The sequence below is a fragment of the Carassius carassius genome, chromosome 46, assembly GCF_963082965.1.
Source record: "Carassius carassius chromosome 46, fCarCar2.1, whole genome shotgun sequence".
Lineage (NCBI taxonomy): Eukaryota > Metazoa > Chordata > Actinopteri > Cypriniformes > Cyprinidae > Carassius > Carassius carassius.
The window spans coordinates 18304270-18319253 of record NC_081800.1 but is presented as its reverse complement, the minus strand read 5'-3'; the positions used below and the strand labels follow the sequence as shown (position 1 = coordinate 18319253).

Here is a 14984-nt window from a genome sequence, read left to right as displayed (position 1 = left end):
AGTGTAGTTTTTTTCCCCCATTATTATTACTACATTCAAACCTGAACACAGAAAGCACTTTATTACACAAAACATTAAAATTCTATAAAAATGTAACAAAAATTAACAGGAATGCTTTATCAGCTGTTAATCCTTCTGGATCTGTTCTGATTTTAACCTCTTATTTCATCTGACTCATTTTGGCTATATGGTTATAGCCATACCAATTCATTTGATGTATAATTCTGTACATGTGTGTCTGTGAGTGTAAGTAAGTGTGGGTGGATGTATCCGTTTTACACTTTTGATGCTTTAGAGTGTAACCCCTTCCTTGCTCTCCATTTATTTACTGCATTGTAGTTGAATTATTGATTTTTATTTGACATAGTTACAGTTTTACAGTCACACCAGTTTATAAGTCTGTATGTGTGTGTACAAGTGTGTGTCTGCGTGTGTGTGTGAGTTGGTGTGTTGATTTTGCACTCTAGATGTTTTAGAGTTTCACCCCTTCATTGCTGTGCAATTTTTTTTCTGCATTGTGGGGGATTTGTAGAATGTACAGATAAAAATATTCTGTTTTTTCCCTTTTTCCATTCATTTCCTATTGTCAGTCATTTTTGACCGAAGACCATGAGTGTTTTTTAACTTAGCTTTTTCGAATCATGGCCGAGTTCCATATCCGTGTTCACATACCAGGTGCCATAAAAGTCACCAAGTTTCATACCATTCTGGTGAGGCTACGATTTTGTAAACTTCAAAATGTAAAATTCTCCGGAAAGAAATGAGCGGGTTAAAGAACTAAGAGCTGAAGAGAGCTGAGATGAGTGTTAATCTGTACCTTATTATTCTACTAAATACATTTTAGGTAGAATATTTTGTTTATGCTATTTACTATGAAGTAACTGTTTGAAATGGTGGGTTTAAGTACGCCCATGGCCTGAATACTCAGGAAAAGAACGTCTCATTGATTAAAAGCCATTTCAAACAAAGAAGTATAATATAGTATAGTGAAGGCCATGTGGGTGAACTATGCTGCATCATCATGTTGAACAAGACAATTCAACGCATGGAGAGCAGGACAGGAAGTGGACTCCCCATTTTGAGCCATCTGCTGATTAATTATGCATCGGCTGGGGAGGAGTCTGGCTATGGATCAAGTCTGACACAAACACAACATGCTGCAATTTGAACAGACAAATACCAAAGAACAACACTTCTTTTAATAGCTAAATTATGTATATAATAAAGCATGTTTCGTCTTAAACCATGGTTAGGGTTGTGGTAAGGTGACCCAGGTGTCTTTTAGAGCATGTGGGGGATTTTTTTTGTTGTTGTTGAAATAATATAAATTCCATACAGGAATTATGAATTGAATTACTTTGCTTGAAAGTACCCTAATAAAAACTGTACATGAAAGGATGTCCTCACAATAAGATAAAATAGTTCCAAAAATGTGAACAATAACCTATAATAGATATTTCTATATAAGGTCATTTTCTAATGGCTTTCTTCCCCTGTATTGCGTCAGTATCTTTTGTGAAGGAACCTCTCTAAACATGACGACGGGAGTTAGATGTTAGATGTAGAGAAGCATGTTCATTATGCGGGTGATGCTTAGCCTGTTTCCTCTGGTTCTTGTGGTCTGGAATGGTGAGGAGTCACCTGTACAAGACAAACAATCACACACCAATGAGGTGCATCTCTTATTTAAAGGGTTTTAGGATGGAAAAAAGTGCATGGGCTCATATTTGTTAGTATTTCCTTAGATCTTTGTCAGTGGCTAAGAATAACTGGACTGCAGTGTCGCAATACTGTTAATGCTGTAAGTGATCTACTGTAATACTCAAGCCCACAGGCATGTCTCCTCATCTTCTAGATAAAGACCAGAAGGACTTGAAGAAGGTGATGAAAGATAAGGCTGAGCTGAACCTCACAAGTGAAGAACTAGCTGACCCTGATTTTCTGGGAGAGAAGTCTGTTTTTGACCAACCCCTCGAGATAAATCTCCTTGCTAGCTCTTCTTCTGGAAGACCTTCTCCTCGTGTTAGAACTGGAAAACAGAACAGACACAAATGAGTCTGCTGAAATCTACAGTCCTGCTTTTGCAGTTTAATACACTGTATTAAAATCACTGTGTATGCATTGGCTTCTGCTGTTCCATTATTGTATTTTGTGTCTAAGGAATTTGAAAATGCTTAGTGTAGTCACTATTAAAGGTTTGGCACCACCTAACGGAAAGACAAGGACATTTCTTCTTGCAGGTATAGGATACAAAAGTCATCTGGCAGGTATGTAATATTTTGGTATAACGTTATGTCAAAAGCAATTGTTAACTTGAGACCGGATATATGGTTTTAAAGGAATTTTCTGGGTTAAATCATAGACGACAGCGTTACTTTATACCAAATTTATACAAAAATTATTCAAATACTTTTTAGGTCACTTACAATAGAAGTAAACAGGACCCAATAGAAAGTTTCATTTTGCTGACAAATATTATGTTGACATTAAACTAGAGAATCGCTTTCAAGCTGTGGGTACGCACTTAATGCAAGTAGTCCAGGTAATTCAAGCACTCCGCACAGGTGATCTGACCTTGACATACGTAGTACTTACCTGTGACAAAATCTTCATCCGCTCAGGACAGTAGTCCCACCGAAAACGGCTTTCATTCAATTAAACTTTATAACTCAAATAATACATGTTAACGTAAAGATTTAAGATCTTAAAAAAAGATGTCTACATTGCAGGGTAAGTCCAATAAACAAGGACTTTAAAGTTTATTATTAAATCGTTAAAGTTTAGTAAGAAAAGCCATTGTTTATTATCATATTCAGCAGTTATTTACTCCAAGGTAAAACTATCTACAGTTCTGCTTGTTAAACTGATATTCCACAAACAAGAAAAACAGCAAAACTGTTAAATAGTATGTTTGAGTTATACTAAAAACTAGTAGGCTTCTTTGCAATGTACTACAGTAAATCAGTAGGTTATATTCAATGCATGTTTTTTTACACTTAAAATAACCAACATGAAATGTTTACAACTACACAGCATTTCAGGTAAAAAATAAAAAGAGATACATTTCCTCTGTGTATGTTTATTAAGTATTTTGATTAAAAAAAAAAAAAAAAGTCCGGGCCAGTGATTCAAGTCATTGATAACACAAACCCCATTCACAAAATCCTATCGGTTCACCCACAGCAAACACTGTATGAAAAATAGGCCTTTTCAACTTCAACTACACTATATATTTACAGTGTGACAGATCATGTAAAAGCAATCAAACAAGAGGGACTTTAAAAAGCAAGATCAACAACTGCATTGACTTCTTGGGTAAAAACAGCCGGAAATACACAAGCATGAACATGAAGTCATTTGCAATGGGACTGATCCATAAACACACTGGTTTAACTTTGCTTTTAGATTGCCACGGACTGTCTTTACTCATGCACTCCGGCCAATTGGGAATTGTCCATTGAAATTTCAATAAAAGGAAATCCAGGGAAATCTGGTTACAGTGAAGTGATACAGTTCCTTTTCATGTTAAAGGCATACAGCAGCGGTCTCCACAGACGAACTGTGTGAACTTCAGTTTTCAGCTCTCCCGTTAGTGACTTCACTCATGGTTCTGAGGTAAACCTGGGCCAGCCGAGTCCAACGTCCCTATACATGTGAATTAAATAAGTGTTTGCAATTCAATTAATGTCTTGAAGCAAATAAGCCACTATCAAAATAACTAGTCAAATTATTTTTTTTATTTGAGTTCCCTTAGAGTCACAAAACATAAAAAGCATTCAAAACACAACAAAAGCAACCTCTTCTTAAAGCATTCTTCACTTTCATCAATACATCACCCCTATTAAGCCACTCAAAGCTCACGCTCGCCCTCATTCACCACTCACAGCATCACATCACGATCACACATGAGTTCAGTAACAGTGAGCGCACACCATACACAGCATTCACATCAAACTATTAAGCAAGAACACAAATACTCAGGTCACAAACATTTCACTACATCATTTTTTGGGGGGGGGGGGGGGGGGGCATCATTTTTTTAAATGCAGCTCTTTAAATATGATTGCAATATAAGAAAGGGAGGAAGGTAGACAGAACAAGAGGGACAGAAGAATGTAAATGAATGTCCTTCTGATGGTCTTACAGAAAAAACACTCGCTGCCTTCGTTCACACTCGTTCACACAGTTTCTTCTCACAGTCATCAAGTCGCTTTTCAGCATCGCACACTTGCGTTCAAGTTCTCTCTCTCTCTCTCTCAGCGCGTTCGCTCATTCAGTCTCTCACTTGTGACGCACCAACAATCCATCACCATATCACTCTCAGCTCTCAAAAAAGATTTCATCCATGAAAAGGGGGGAAAAAAGACAACACCCACCGTCTAACACAGTATATGCAGAGTGAAGCTGTGCTCTTTGATGGCAAAGCATTTACACATGGGAAGAAGGGAATGGATACTGAGATCGCTCGAGCATTGCGGCCAACGAGGGGCTTCTTCCCGGGAAATTGGAAAAGAGGTGATGAACTGTAGAAGAGATTTATGAAGGCTTGACCATAAAAAACGTTGAGGGGAAAAAAAACTGCAGAGAACACAACTCAAATGGCTTTCCACATGAAGGACATTTAAATGTACAGTACGCTGAGAGGGCACTGAAATGGTAAGAGACGCTCAGATATGTGGGCATACTGAATGCCTGACACAAAATAAATTATATTTATAAGGAAAAAAAAAAACTTAGTGTTCATTTCATTTCTAACAAATTCAACTCTAAATTAATCTTAAAGAGCAATCATTATATGTATTCAAAGAACATTAAGTTTTACAAAATCAAAGGCAAACATTTAAGGGACACAATATCTGACTAAACTTTCTTCTCTCAACATACTTACCATATAATCTAGATATAAGGATACTTCAAGACCCAATTGAAATCTCTCTACATTCCCCAGCTGGACTTTGTCTCCATGCTAGAACCAAAACCGGAGTTGAACCCACCGCTCGAGCCTGAATTGGTTCCCGCCCCCCACCCAAGACTAGCTGAGCTGCCGGTGTTGTAGCTATTGCTGCCTGTGTTGTAATTTGGGTTCTGATCTCTACTAGCGCTGTTCTGTCCGCTTGGGGTGGTGCCAGAAGCGGCTGTGTGACTCTGCTGATTGGCCAGCATTCCCATCATGCCCCAGCTACTCTGAAGTGCTGCTTGAGCAGCTGCCATCATGGCTGGATTCATGCTAAGGGCCCCAAAATTCACATTGCTGTTGGGACTGCGACTATTGCCAAAGCCCTGCCCCCCAAACCCCCCAAACCGCCCACGATCCATCATTTGCCTACTATTATTGTGCTTAGGCTCAGCGTTGGATATGTGCACACTGGTTCCTTTAATGATCAGGTCCTCACCACACAGAGACTGGGCAACCTGGAGGAAGACAACCAAGTGTTGAATTGAGAAGAGAATAACAGCAAGTCAAGTAAAGAGAATGAAAAAGACCAGAAGACCAACCTGATCATCAGCAAAGGTGACAAAGGCAAAGGCTCGGAAAGGTTTGGGAATGAACACATCTGTGACTTCGCCGTACTGCATAAAAAACTGTCTAAGCTCATCAGCTGACATGTCCTCGGTGCAGCGGCCCACAAATACTTTCCTGCTTCTCATAGGCTCATCCGGGCCAGCCTGTTCCAGGAAATACTAGATCATTTAATAGAAAACAGGGTCTACTCATGCAATGTTCACAACAGCAAGGGCATAACAAATCATTTGAAACATGAAACGTGTATATGTTCAAATTTAAACCCTTTGTAACTTATATACCAAAATGTGAGCTATGTGTAGTATTACATGACATTAGTGTTGCTGACATACCCTTGAGTTTGGAAGTTTGCAGTCGCACCATCTTCCATCAATCATATGCCGCTGGGAAATGGCTTTTATTTGTGTTTCGTAGTCTGTAAATCTTACAAAGCCAAATCCTTTGGAATTTCCCGTTTTTGCATCTCTTTTCACCTGTGAGAGCAGGTCATGCATGATATTTAAGTGATGGTTCACCCAAACATGACAATTCTGTCATTATTTATGCATACTTTTCAAAATCTGTATAATTTTCATTTCTTTCTAACCCCAAAGGAGTCGTTTAAAGCAGAATACTGAGCTTCTAATTCCATACATTAAAGTGAATTACCCCACCATTCTCTAAACATGTTCACAATTTTCTGTGTATAAGGGTCATTATTTTAGAGGGTGAGTATTTGTTTGGGGTAAACTATTTAATACTCATACTAACCTGCACCATGATCACTTCTCCAAAAGTGCTGAAGTAATCTTTAAGGTCTTGCTCTGTTGTTTTCCACGGCAACCCAAGCACAATCAAATCTGATGTCTTCTGCACACCTCTCTTGATCTTCACTGCCGATGCAGCATCCATTTCATCCATCTTCCTCTTGTTATCTGTATGATATTTTTATTATTATAGTTATTTTTTAATTTTAAGACAATCAATTAGATTTAATTTACAAGAACAATATGCATTAGTAGTGGGAAAACTGGGTGAATGATATAAGACAATATTTTCTATGCATCAACAAGCCCCATATTATTTAGTCACTACAATCAAATAAACCCAATACATCTAATTTTACCTTTTGGATAGTTGACCACGTACACCAGATTGCCCCAGTCTGATTCAGGTGCATGAAGAACCCCCTCCACCAGTCGGACCCCTCTCATGCACTGAGACACGGGGCTACGGTATCGAAGGCCGCAGGCTCCGGGAAATTGCGCGGCGACGGAGGAGAGCAGGACGGTGCCGTCCTCCTCGGACGGTATCTCCATAGGCTCCTCGTTCTCATCCTCCGCGACGCGAATATAACACTCAGTCATGTTTATACCAAGAGCGCGAGCTGTGCTAACAGCTTCGAGATCAATAATTCAACTATAAGACCACAAATGGTGCCGAAACAGAAATTAGGACACCGGAAAGACCTCAGAAGTAAACACAACCACAAACTGGCTGGCAACAAGTCTGATGTCTCTTGTTTACGTGCGACTGTTGTCAAATAAAGCGGGGCGCCATTAGTTAAGCTAGCACGTTAGAAATGAATTACGCGTCGCGTCGCACCCTGTTCCCGCCAATTTTCACGGTGTACAAACACCTACTCATCGACTGTAATTGTTTATCTACCGATTGAGATTAAAACAAGCAACGTTAAGTAATAATATAACGAAAACGCGTGGACTAATGCATCCAGTTGCCGTTTCGACCCCTTAAACTGATAAAATGGCTACCAGATGCGTCACTGGAGGAATGACATCATCAGTTTGGAGCGTCGCATCCTAGCACATGGAGGGGGGTTGTACACGTAATATGCTTACTTTTTAAACGCCCAACGTAGTTTGTGGTATATTATATCAGATGGTGTAGGTGTAATGTTGTCGTGTCTGTTCATGTTCTTGGCATGTGGTGGCGTTGTTATTTATATTTCAGGAGGTTGAAATGATGTCAAATATACAAGAATCCACTGTAGTGTTAAAAGCTTCTGCTCATATCGCATCTTACAGGTTTGTTACATCAGATTTAAGAACAGACAAAAGCACTGGAACACAATACAAAGGCCTGTAATATTACCAGTATGCACCTTTTGTTGACTGAGTGAAATAATCTATGTATTTATGAAAAAACAACGTTTAATAAATAATAATAATAAAAAATATTGGATATATTAATAGCTTAAAATTTAAAAATGGAGTTAAAAGGCTTTATCATACAATGTCTGATTTCACTTTTGGAACCCGGGATGGTTTGATCGGCCATCTCATGGGTGTTGTTAGGACCTACAGTTGTTGTTGTTGTTTTATTTTTTATCATTTTGTAATGGCCAAGAAGGACACAACAAGGTTTACATCATGCTGCCAAACATAATGTAGGCTAATCAATATTAATTATACTTATAAACATGCAATTTTATAGCACAATCACAACTGAATGAAGATTTACTGTGCTGTAATCTTGCATAGTTCTTGATAACAACTGTAAACACATGAAGTGGCCATGGCATTTTTATTGGAAAAGGTAAAACCTTGTGAGTTAAAAGAAGTGAATGAAAGAAAGGGAGAGATTTTTATTGCCGTGCAGGTTTCCCTCCATCCATTGCTTTTTTCACACTTACATATGTGTTTTACAATTTTTATTATGAAGTGGGTCAGCCTTGCTCTAACACTCACTTGTAACCTAAAAGGCCAAACACAACTGACTTGATAGTATTATAAAAGCAGTTGTATCACCTCTCTGTCCTCAAGAACCAAATGAGCCATGGCGCTGATGCTCACAAGGGTTTTACTTATTTCAGTGTAAGTAACTAGATGGTGATGATTTATATATTTTCTCCTGTAATATTGCTAAAATTATTATTGTTGCCCTTTGCTTCACATAGGCACTTCATTTTGCCCATATGGGGAAATGTTTTGTGACTTCAGAAGAGAGACTGGGTGGGCAGTCCATCTGCAAGCATGACAGTTAATAATTACTTTACAGTATGTTACTCTATACTGCAGTTAAAGAATTAAAACTGACTCAGTTTTACTTTCCTAGAGGGTGATGTGGAATTTTTCTCTGAGTACATGGCACTTTGGATTCATAGAATGAGAATTGAGCGACTAAGGCTTTGGCTGTCTGGAATATTACAGATTCAAGGTGAGATATATGGGCACTGAATTTCTGACCTTAACGCAAGAGAAGAAAGAAACAGATCTGTGGGCCACCATTAACAGATTTTTTTTTGTTGGAAAAAACTAATTGTTATAGTATCCACATTACATATTTTACACTTTTAGATAATTGATATGTCATTTATACTAATTGTAGGATAAGACTGACAGATTATTCTTTATTATTTTGTTAAGATCCCCTTTTTGTACTTTATGAATTTTCTGTCTGTAAAACATCTTACTGGAATGTAGTGATATTATTCCTTTCAGGAAATACTGTTATTACTGTTATTCTGCTGGTATTCTAGAAATAGTTTTTAATAACGACAGTGCATCATCAATTTTGATTAAGATTGCATATTAAACATCTTATATAATGAATTTGATGTTGACAAACGAACAAAAATAATTTTTATAACAGAAGTCATAGCATGTTCTCTCAAGCATGTTGCACAAAATGATAACTTGAAACATTCTAAAATATTTGAATAGTATATAAAAATATGAATATAATGATGATATTATATTTAATAAAATTACTTTAAGAAGCCCATATGTCACACAGTAAGACAGACAGTGGAAGGTGTGAGTATGACCACCATTTAATTTTTTTTTTTTTTTAAAAAGAATATGTAACGAATATATTGCAAAATGTTCTGTGTACTAGTTTTATAAGTCTCTTGCTCATGTCAGTGGGTTTGGTGTCCATGGAAAATCTAAACAATGTCCCTGTTTGTCACTGAAACATATTTGCAATGTGTTGCTAATATAAACATCTGACCCTTTTTTTCACTGTATCTCAGAATTACATCAACATTTTGTAGTGATTTTTCAGGTTTTTTTTTTTTTTGGTGTTGGTTACCAGAGAGATCCCTGTGGATAACTGGAATAATGAGGTAATTTTTAATAAATGTGTGGATATGTGAGGTCATGAACAGTTGAATGTGTGGATATGTGAGGTTATGAACAGTTGAATGTGTGGATATGTGAGGTTATGAACAGTTGAATGTGTGGATATGTGAGGTTATGAACAGTTGAATGTACTGTTTATGACGTGGAATGTCCCCTAATGATTTGTCCAATCAGTTCGACTGGTCTCTGGCCTTGAGAGGGAGTCTGGTGGTGGCTTTGGAGGAGTCCAGTCTTAATTCTAGTAAATGTTGAAATGCACAAACCAAACATAACAGTTCAGGGGAGAAGACACCATCTTAAATCCTGTGCAGGTAATACTGTGCGGCTGTGAAAATTTGAAATCATTTAGCAACAGAACACACATACATCTTTTATATACAAAAAGGAAAAGGAGGTATTCATTATTTTCAATTTGAGGAGTATTTTTGTCATTTTCTTTTGCATGTTTGCAACTGAAAGCCCTTGTTAAATTTTCTGACCCTGCTTGAACTAGAATTATTTACTAAACTGTGCCACCTAATGGTATGTAATTGAATAGTGTATTTTTGGCTTTGTGCTTGAGTTAAAAAATATCCAAACTGGCTAAAGAATTGTCTGTAAACCTCTCATTTAATCCATTGTGTGCTTTAAACATTGCAGCAGGAGATTTATTTTTATTAAAAGTCTGTTTTTTTTTTTTTAGGTTTTCAAATCTGAAGGACATTTCTTACCTCTCAAACTGGTCAGTGGCCATTATGCTTACAGCATGGAGGCGGCCTGTCCAAACAGTTTGTTATTATGGATATATCTTGGCACATCTTTATTTTTTCATATCTTACATATTTGAATCGGCTAGCCATTCTGCGTGTTTCTTTCAGTGAACAATTCGTCATCTGAAGACACTGTGCTGCATGTCTATAAACAGCGTGTGGGCTTGACCAAAAAAGGTGGATATCAAAATGAAACCCTGTCAGTAAGCTCTGTTATTGTGGAACAGACTGACAATTTCAAGTGGTCAGAGACAAATGACTTTGTGCAGCTTATCATTCCCACATCCCATATTCAACAGAAAAAGGTTAGACGTGTATAGTTTAAATATATACACATTACTGTTCAAAGGACCTTTTGAAAGAAATCAATACTTTTATTCAGCAATGATGGCTAAATTGATCAAAAATGACAGTAAAGGTATTTCAAATGATTTTTTTTTAAATTTCAAATGTGCAGTCTTTTTAATCTTTATATTCATCAAAGAAAATTGATAAGAAGTTTAAGTACCAAATCAGCTAATTCGAAGTATTTCTGAAGGATCATGACACTGGAGACTGGAGTAATGGCTGCTGAAAATTAATTACATAAATTACAAATACAGAAATAGAAAAACTGTGAAAATTTTTTAAAAACTTTTTTTTTAAGTGTCTGCAATTTATCTGAATACAAATAGTATATTATTTTATACATACTGTGTGTGTGTGTGTGTATATATATATATATATATATATATATAAATTCTTTTCTAATATAAAGCAATTTCATATGTAAATAGTTTTGCCTTTTAGGGCTTTCAAATAATTACTTTTGAATTTTGATTTCATTTTTTTTTTAATTTGGTATTTTTTAGGAGTGCATCGATCAGTCAGGTGAAAAACTTCAGCAAAATTTCTACAAGATAGATGCTATTCTCACATTTAAAAAGACAAATCAGAAAATGCACTGGACCATGGAAAAATCCCTTTGTTCAGGTTAGTGTCTGTCAAAATGTTCCTGAATCACTTCAAGGTGTTTAAAAAAAAACAGCTTGCCATGTTTAGGTTATTTACTTTGTCTGAGTCCTCAATCTGGTATTAAAAACTACAAATTGCAATTGTTTTTCAGATATGTTAAAATCAAACCTCCATTTATTACACAGTGACACACAAGAAGCTAATGTGACAACACTTTCACCCGAGGGGATAACAGACAAGCTAGAAGTTCCTGATTATTACAACAAAGAGTTTACCCCTCCTGTGCAACCAGAGATGTCTACAGCATCACAGACAGCAGATGAAGAATCCAGTATAACCTCAGTACAAATCCAACAACTCCAAACATCTGATGCACTTAGTACACCATCAACGGAGATAGTAACAAACTGTTTACAGCTACACTTTATGGCCTAAAGCACAACAAAGATCTCTCGAGAAGTTCATCTGTGCATCATTGACTGTGAGGGGCTGCAGTGCAGAACGGATGGATATGCAGGTACCAACCGCACACAAGTCAGTGATTTTCCAAACAACACTATTACTGTTGGTAGTCCATTAATCACAACACTTGTAATCACAGTTTGAAATACAGCTACACATTTAAGCACCATTTTCACTCAGACTGGGATTTACAACACAACAGTCAAGTGGACCCATGCATCTTCTCCACTGACAAGCAATCACATGTGGGGAATGATTACATCTAAGACTGTGTTTGTCGTGCCATTTAAATACAAGCTACTGTCTCAGAACTCCCTCAGCTGTGTGTGTCACGTCACAGGAATAAATGTGGTGTCTAGAATTAAAAAAATTGGTGCTAATTCTCAGGTTGCGCAGTAACTATCCCTGTCACTTCACTGAAAGACAGAAAGTGCCTGGCAGTTTAGCAGATGAAGCAGTATTCTTGGCTCTCTACTTTATTTCCTTAAGCATAATGTAATATTGTAGTGCCTTTAGTACAATTTCTTTCATCTTTTGCAATGTATGATTGTTTAGATTTTTTTTTCAGAGTGGTAAAGATGGTTTATTTACTAAGCAGCTCTCTCCTAACAGAGATACTCTATTCTAATTGGTCAGTCACAACATTCATATCGCTGCATGTCAGTTAATAATTATTCTAAATAAACAAATTACATTATTTAAACAAAATATACAGTAATGATTACTGTATGCTGCCCTACACAATAAAACAAAAAAGTAGATATATTGTAATTTGTTTTCTTGATATACTTTTAATAAATAATAATAATAATAATAATAATAATAATATTAATAATACAAAATAAAAGATTGAACATAATTAAATCACTCTTTTAATTAGTTAAATATTTAGATATTTAACAGTTACATACTGGCTCCATCTTGCGTCTAAATTATTGATACTAGTAAAAATTGCCTCAGTAATATTTCTGTAATATTGTTGCAGTGTTCAGTTTGTTGCTAATCTGATTGTTTTGTACATTTTAATGGAATATTTTCTGTGCATTATAGCTTATATAGTGTATGTATATATAGATATATAGGTATGTTAAATAGTGCAGGATTCTTTGTGGGAAAAATAAAACAAAAGACAGATAATCTTATGATTGATATGTGATCTGGATTAATGCACAGTGTTTTTTTTTTGTACTAAAACCCATGCTTCGTTTGTGTTCTTGTGTTCTGAATGATCATGATGTGAACCAGAGATGCTTTCTTGCTAATTCCTTCCACGTGGCATCAAGCTACAACAGTTTAATTTAATTATTATTATTTTTAATTCACAGATGTGAACAGTAATTTTAGCTGTAATTTTTAAGTGTACATTTTGGTCTCTTGAGTGATAGGTACAGTAGATGCTGACTAACTCTCAGTGGCAGTTTGAGGAATAGCCAGAAGAGGTCAGTGTTGTTCAATGTTTGGCTTTTACAGAAGATCCCAGGTCACTCCAAGGCAGTGAGCAACTTGTCTAAAACTTAGCATTTTGAGGTCCGTGTCAGTTGGTCAAAACGCATATATATACGTTTTATGTATATACTTGACTGACATTTTATGTGCTTAATTTTTATTTTTATTTTTTTAATAAGACATAAATACTCTGCATTGATGAACACTCTTAGATTTAGTGGGAAAACGACCTCAGATGTGAGGTTAGTTAATTTGCCTTTACTATGCAATTTCCCATGCTTGAATGAATTCAGTTAGACTTTTGAAAGGGCAGGTCATTTAAATGTAACCCAGGGAAGATATTCTTCTTAATTCTGAGCATCTGGAAGAAAGACCACTGATACTCATAAAATGTATTGTGATTAGTCTCGATAATTGAGCAATCCAAAGAACACCCTTTCTCATCCTCATCTTGTTAGTGTCTAACAGTATGTGTTCTGTATTAAATGACAAAACAAGAGCACATTTGTATGCGTTGGATATTGTGTCCTCTAGTGGTTTGCACGCTGTCACAGTGTAATTCTTACCCAGGGGGTCAGAGGGGGGCCACGCTGCCAGAGTTTTCTTTGGCATCTGTTGCATGCAGTTGTGAACAGGAAACACAATAACAGCACAAAGTACACCAACATCTTAAGTCTTTCATGTGGCTGTTCTGAGGCATTTTATTGTTTGTGTAGGCTTAAAAATTCTTTTCATGTCCCCCTCCTTGAGTTGCACATCTGTGAGATGTTTGAAACCACACACTGGTTAAATTTTGCATTGCTTCCAGAGATGTTTTTAATTGTCACAATTGATAACGATAATGAGCTAAAAACATTTACAAAACTTTGTGCTTGCAGTGCTTTTTTTTTTAAATATATATTTTAGATTTATTATAGTCCTCCTTTGTACTACTACTACTAATAATAACCAAATTCACAATGAAACATCAGTTAGTGTTTGTGTAAGTTTTTTATTCTATATATATTTAAATTGTATATATTTGTACTTTTTGAAATATTTTATAATTTAATTTGATTACAGTTGTAACAATAAAAAAATATTCATAAATATGAACAGTAACAAACATTTATACTGTTACCTTTGACTTCAGAGAAATAAAGGGAATCTTTGATAAAAATAGAAAAAAAAACATTTTGCTTTAAATGACTTTTGGTCTGTGTGACACACACACACACACACACACACACACACACACACACACACACACACACACACACACACACACACACACACACACACACACACACACACACACACACACACAGCATCATTACTCCAGCCTTCAGTGTCACATGTAACATCCAGTCTATCACATGATCATTTAGAAATCATTCTAATATTCTGATTTATTATGAGTGTTGGAAACAGTTCTGGTGTCTAAAAAATCTAATAATATATATTCTAGTAATATATTTTCTTTACTATCACTTTTTATCAATTTAACACATCCTTGCTGAATAAAAGTATTGATTTGATTAAAAAAAAATTACTGACCCCAAATTACTGACCAGTAGTGTATATTGTTATTACAAAATATTTATATTTTAAAAACATAGCTTTTTTTTTTTTTTTTTTTTTTTTTTTTTTTACTTTTTATTCATCAAAGTATCCTTAAAAAGTATCACATGTTCTGAAAAAATATTAAGCAGCAGAACTGTTTCCAACTTTGATCATGAATCATCATATTAGAATGATTTCTAAAGGATCATGTGATAATGATCCTAA

General features: G+C 35.9%; 2 protein-coding genes and 2 long non-coding RNA genes across 9 annotated transcripts; 3 read left to right on the top strand and 1 right to left on the bottom strand.

Annotated features, from left to right (window-relative positions):
* Positions 1 to 1512: 1512 nt before the first annotated feature.
* On the top strand, positions 1513 to 2126 carry LOC132128830 (uncharacterized). The gene is made up of 2 exons (XR_009428390.1): positions 1513 to 1636; positions 1862 to 2126. It is a non-coding gene; the product is annotated as an uncharacterized LOC132128830 (long non-coding RNA).
* A 933-nt stretch (positions 2127 to 3059) lies between these two features.
* On the bottom strand, positions 3060 to 7257 carry tardbpa (TAR DNA binding protein a). Of its 6 annotated transcripts, none has more exons than XR_009428523.1 (7): positions 6630 to 7256; positions 6275 to 6438; positions 5857 to 5997; positions 5497 to 5667; positions 5328 to 5412; positions 4377 to 4523; positions 3060 to 3645 (listed from the first exon to the last, which is right to left on the bottom strand). XR_009428523.1 is itself a non-coding variant. In XM_059541110.1 (6 exons), exons 1-5 carry the CDS (start codon positions 6868 to 6870, stop codon positions 4936 to 4938), a joined length of 1209 nt encoding a protein of 402 aa, XP_059397093.1. In that variant the 5' UTR covers positions 6871 to 7253; the 3' UTR covers positions 3716 to 4523; positions 4889 to 4935. The 6 variants fall into 6 exon arrangements, 4 of the variants coding, with proteins under 4 accessions (XP_059397093.1, XP_059397095.1, XP_059397094.1 ...); XR_009428522.1 differs by having other exon boundaries at positions 5497 to 5682; positions 6630 to 7251; XM_059541110.1 differs by lacking the exon at positions 3060 to 3645 and having other exon boundaries at positions 3716 to 4523; positions 4889 to 5412; positions 5497 to 5682; positions 6630 to 7253.
* Positions 7258 to 7437: 180 nt separating this feature from the next.
* LOC132129490 (uncharacterized) lies at positions 7438 to 8503 on the top strand. Its single transcript, XR_009428524.1, has 3 exons — positions 7438 to 7548; positions 8005 to 8059; positions 8421 to 8503. It is a non-coding gene; the product is annotated as an uncharacterized LOC132129490 (long non-coding RNA).
* A 1758-nt stretch (positions 8504 to 10261) lies between these two features.
* c46h1orf127 (chromosome 46 C1orf127 homolog) lies at positions 10262 to 12422 on the top strand. Its single transcript, XM_059541114.1, has 4 exons — positions 10262 to 10373; positions 10464 to 10660; positions 11207 to 11327; positions 11461 to 12422. Exons 1-4 carry the CDS (start codon positions 10352 to 10354, stop codon positions 11742 to 11744), a joined length of 624 nt encoding a protein of 207 aa, XP_059397097.1. The 5' UTR covers positions 10262 to 10351; the 3' UTR covers positions 11745 to 12422.
* The last annotated feature ends 2562 nt before the right edge of the window (positions 12423 to 14984 follow it).

What these genes read in the sequence shown, in the direction of transcription:
- tardbpa (XM_059541110.1), bottom strand. Translation starts at nt 6,870, where the DNA reads ATGACTGAGTGTTATATTCGCGTCGCGGAGGATGAGAACGAGGAGCCT. An exon ending in GAGAAGTGATCATGGTGCAG is followed by an intron (nt 5,998 to 6,274) that starts GTTAGTATGAGT and finishes CTGCTCTCACAG; the next exon opens with GTGAAAAGAGATGCAAAAAC. An exon ending in GCAAACTTCCAAACTCAAGG is followed by an intron (nt 5,683 to 5,856) that starts GTATGTCAGCAA and finishes TAAATGATCTAG; the next exon opens with TATTTCCTGGAACAGGCTGG.
- c46h1orf127 (XM_059541114.1), top strand. Translation starts at nt 10,352, where the DNA reads ATGGAGGCGGCCTGTCCAAACA. An exon ending in GGAGGCGGCCTGTCCAAACA is followed by an intron (nt 10,374 to 10,463) that starts GTTTGTTATTAT and finishes TGTTTCTTTCAG; the next exon opens with TGAACAATTCGTCATCTGAA. An exon ending in CCCATATTCAACAGAAAAAG is followed by an intron (nt 10,661 to 11,206) that starts GTTAGACGTGTA and finishes GGTATTTTTTAG; the next exon opens with GAGTGCATCGATCAGTCAGG.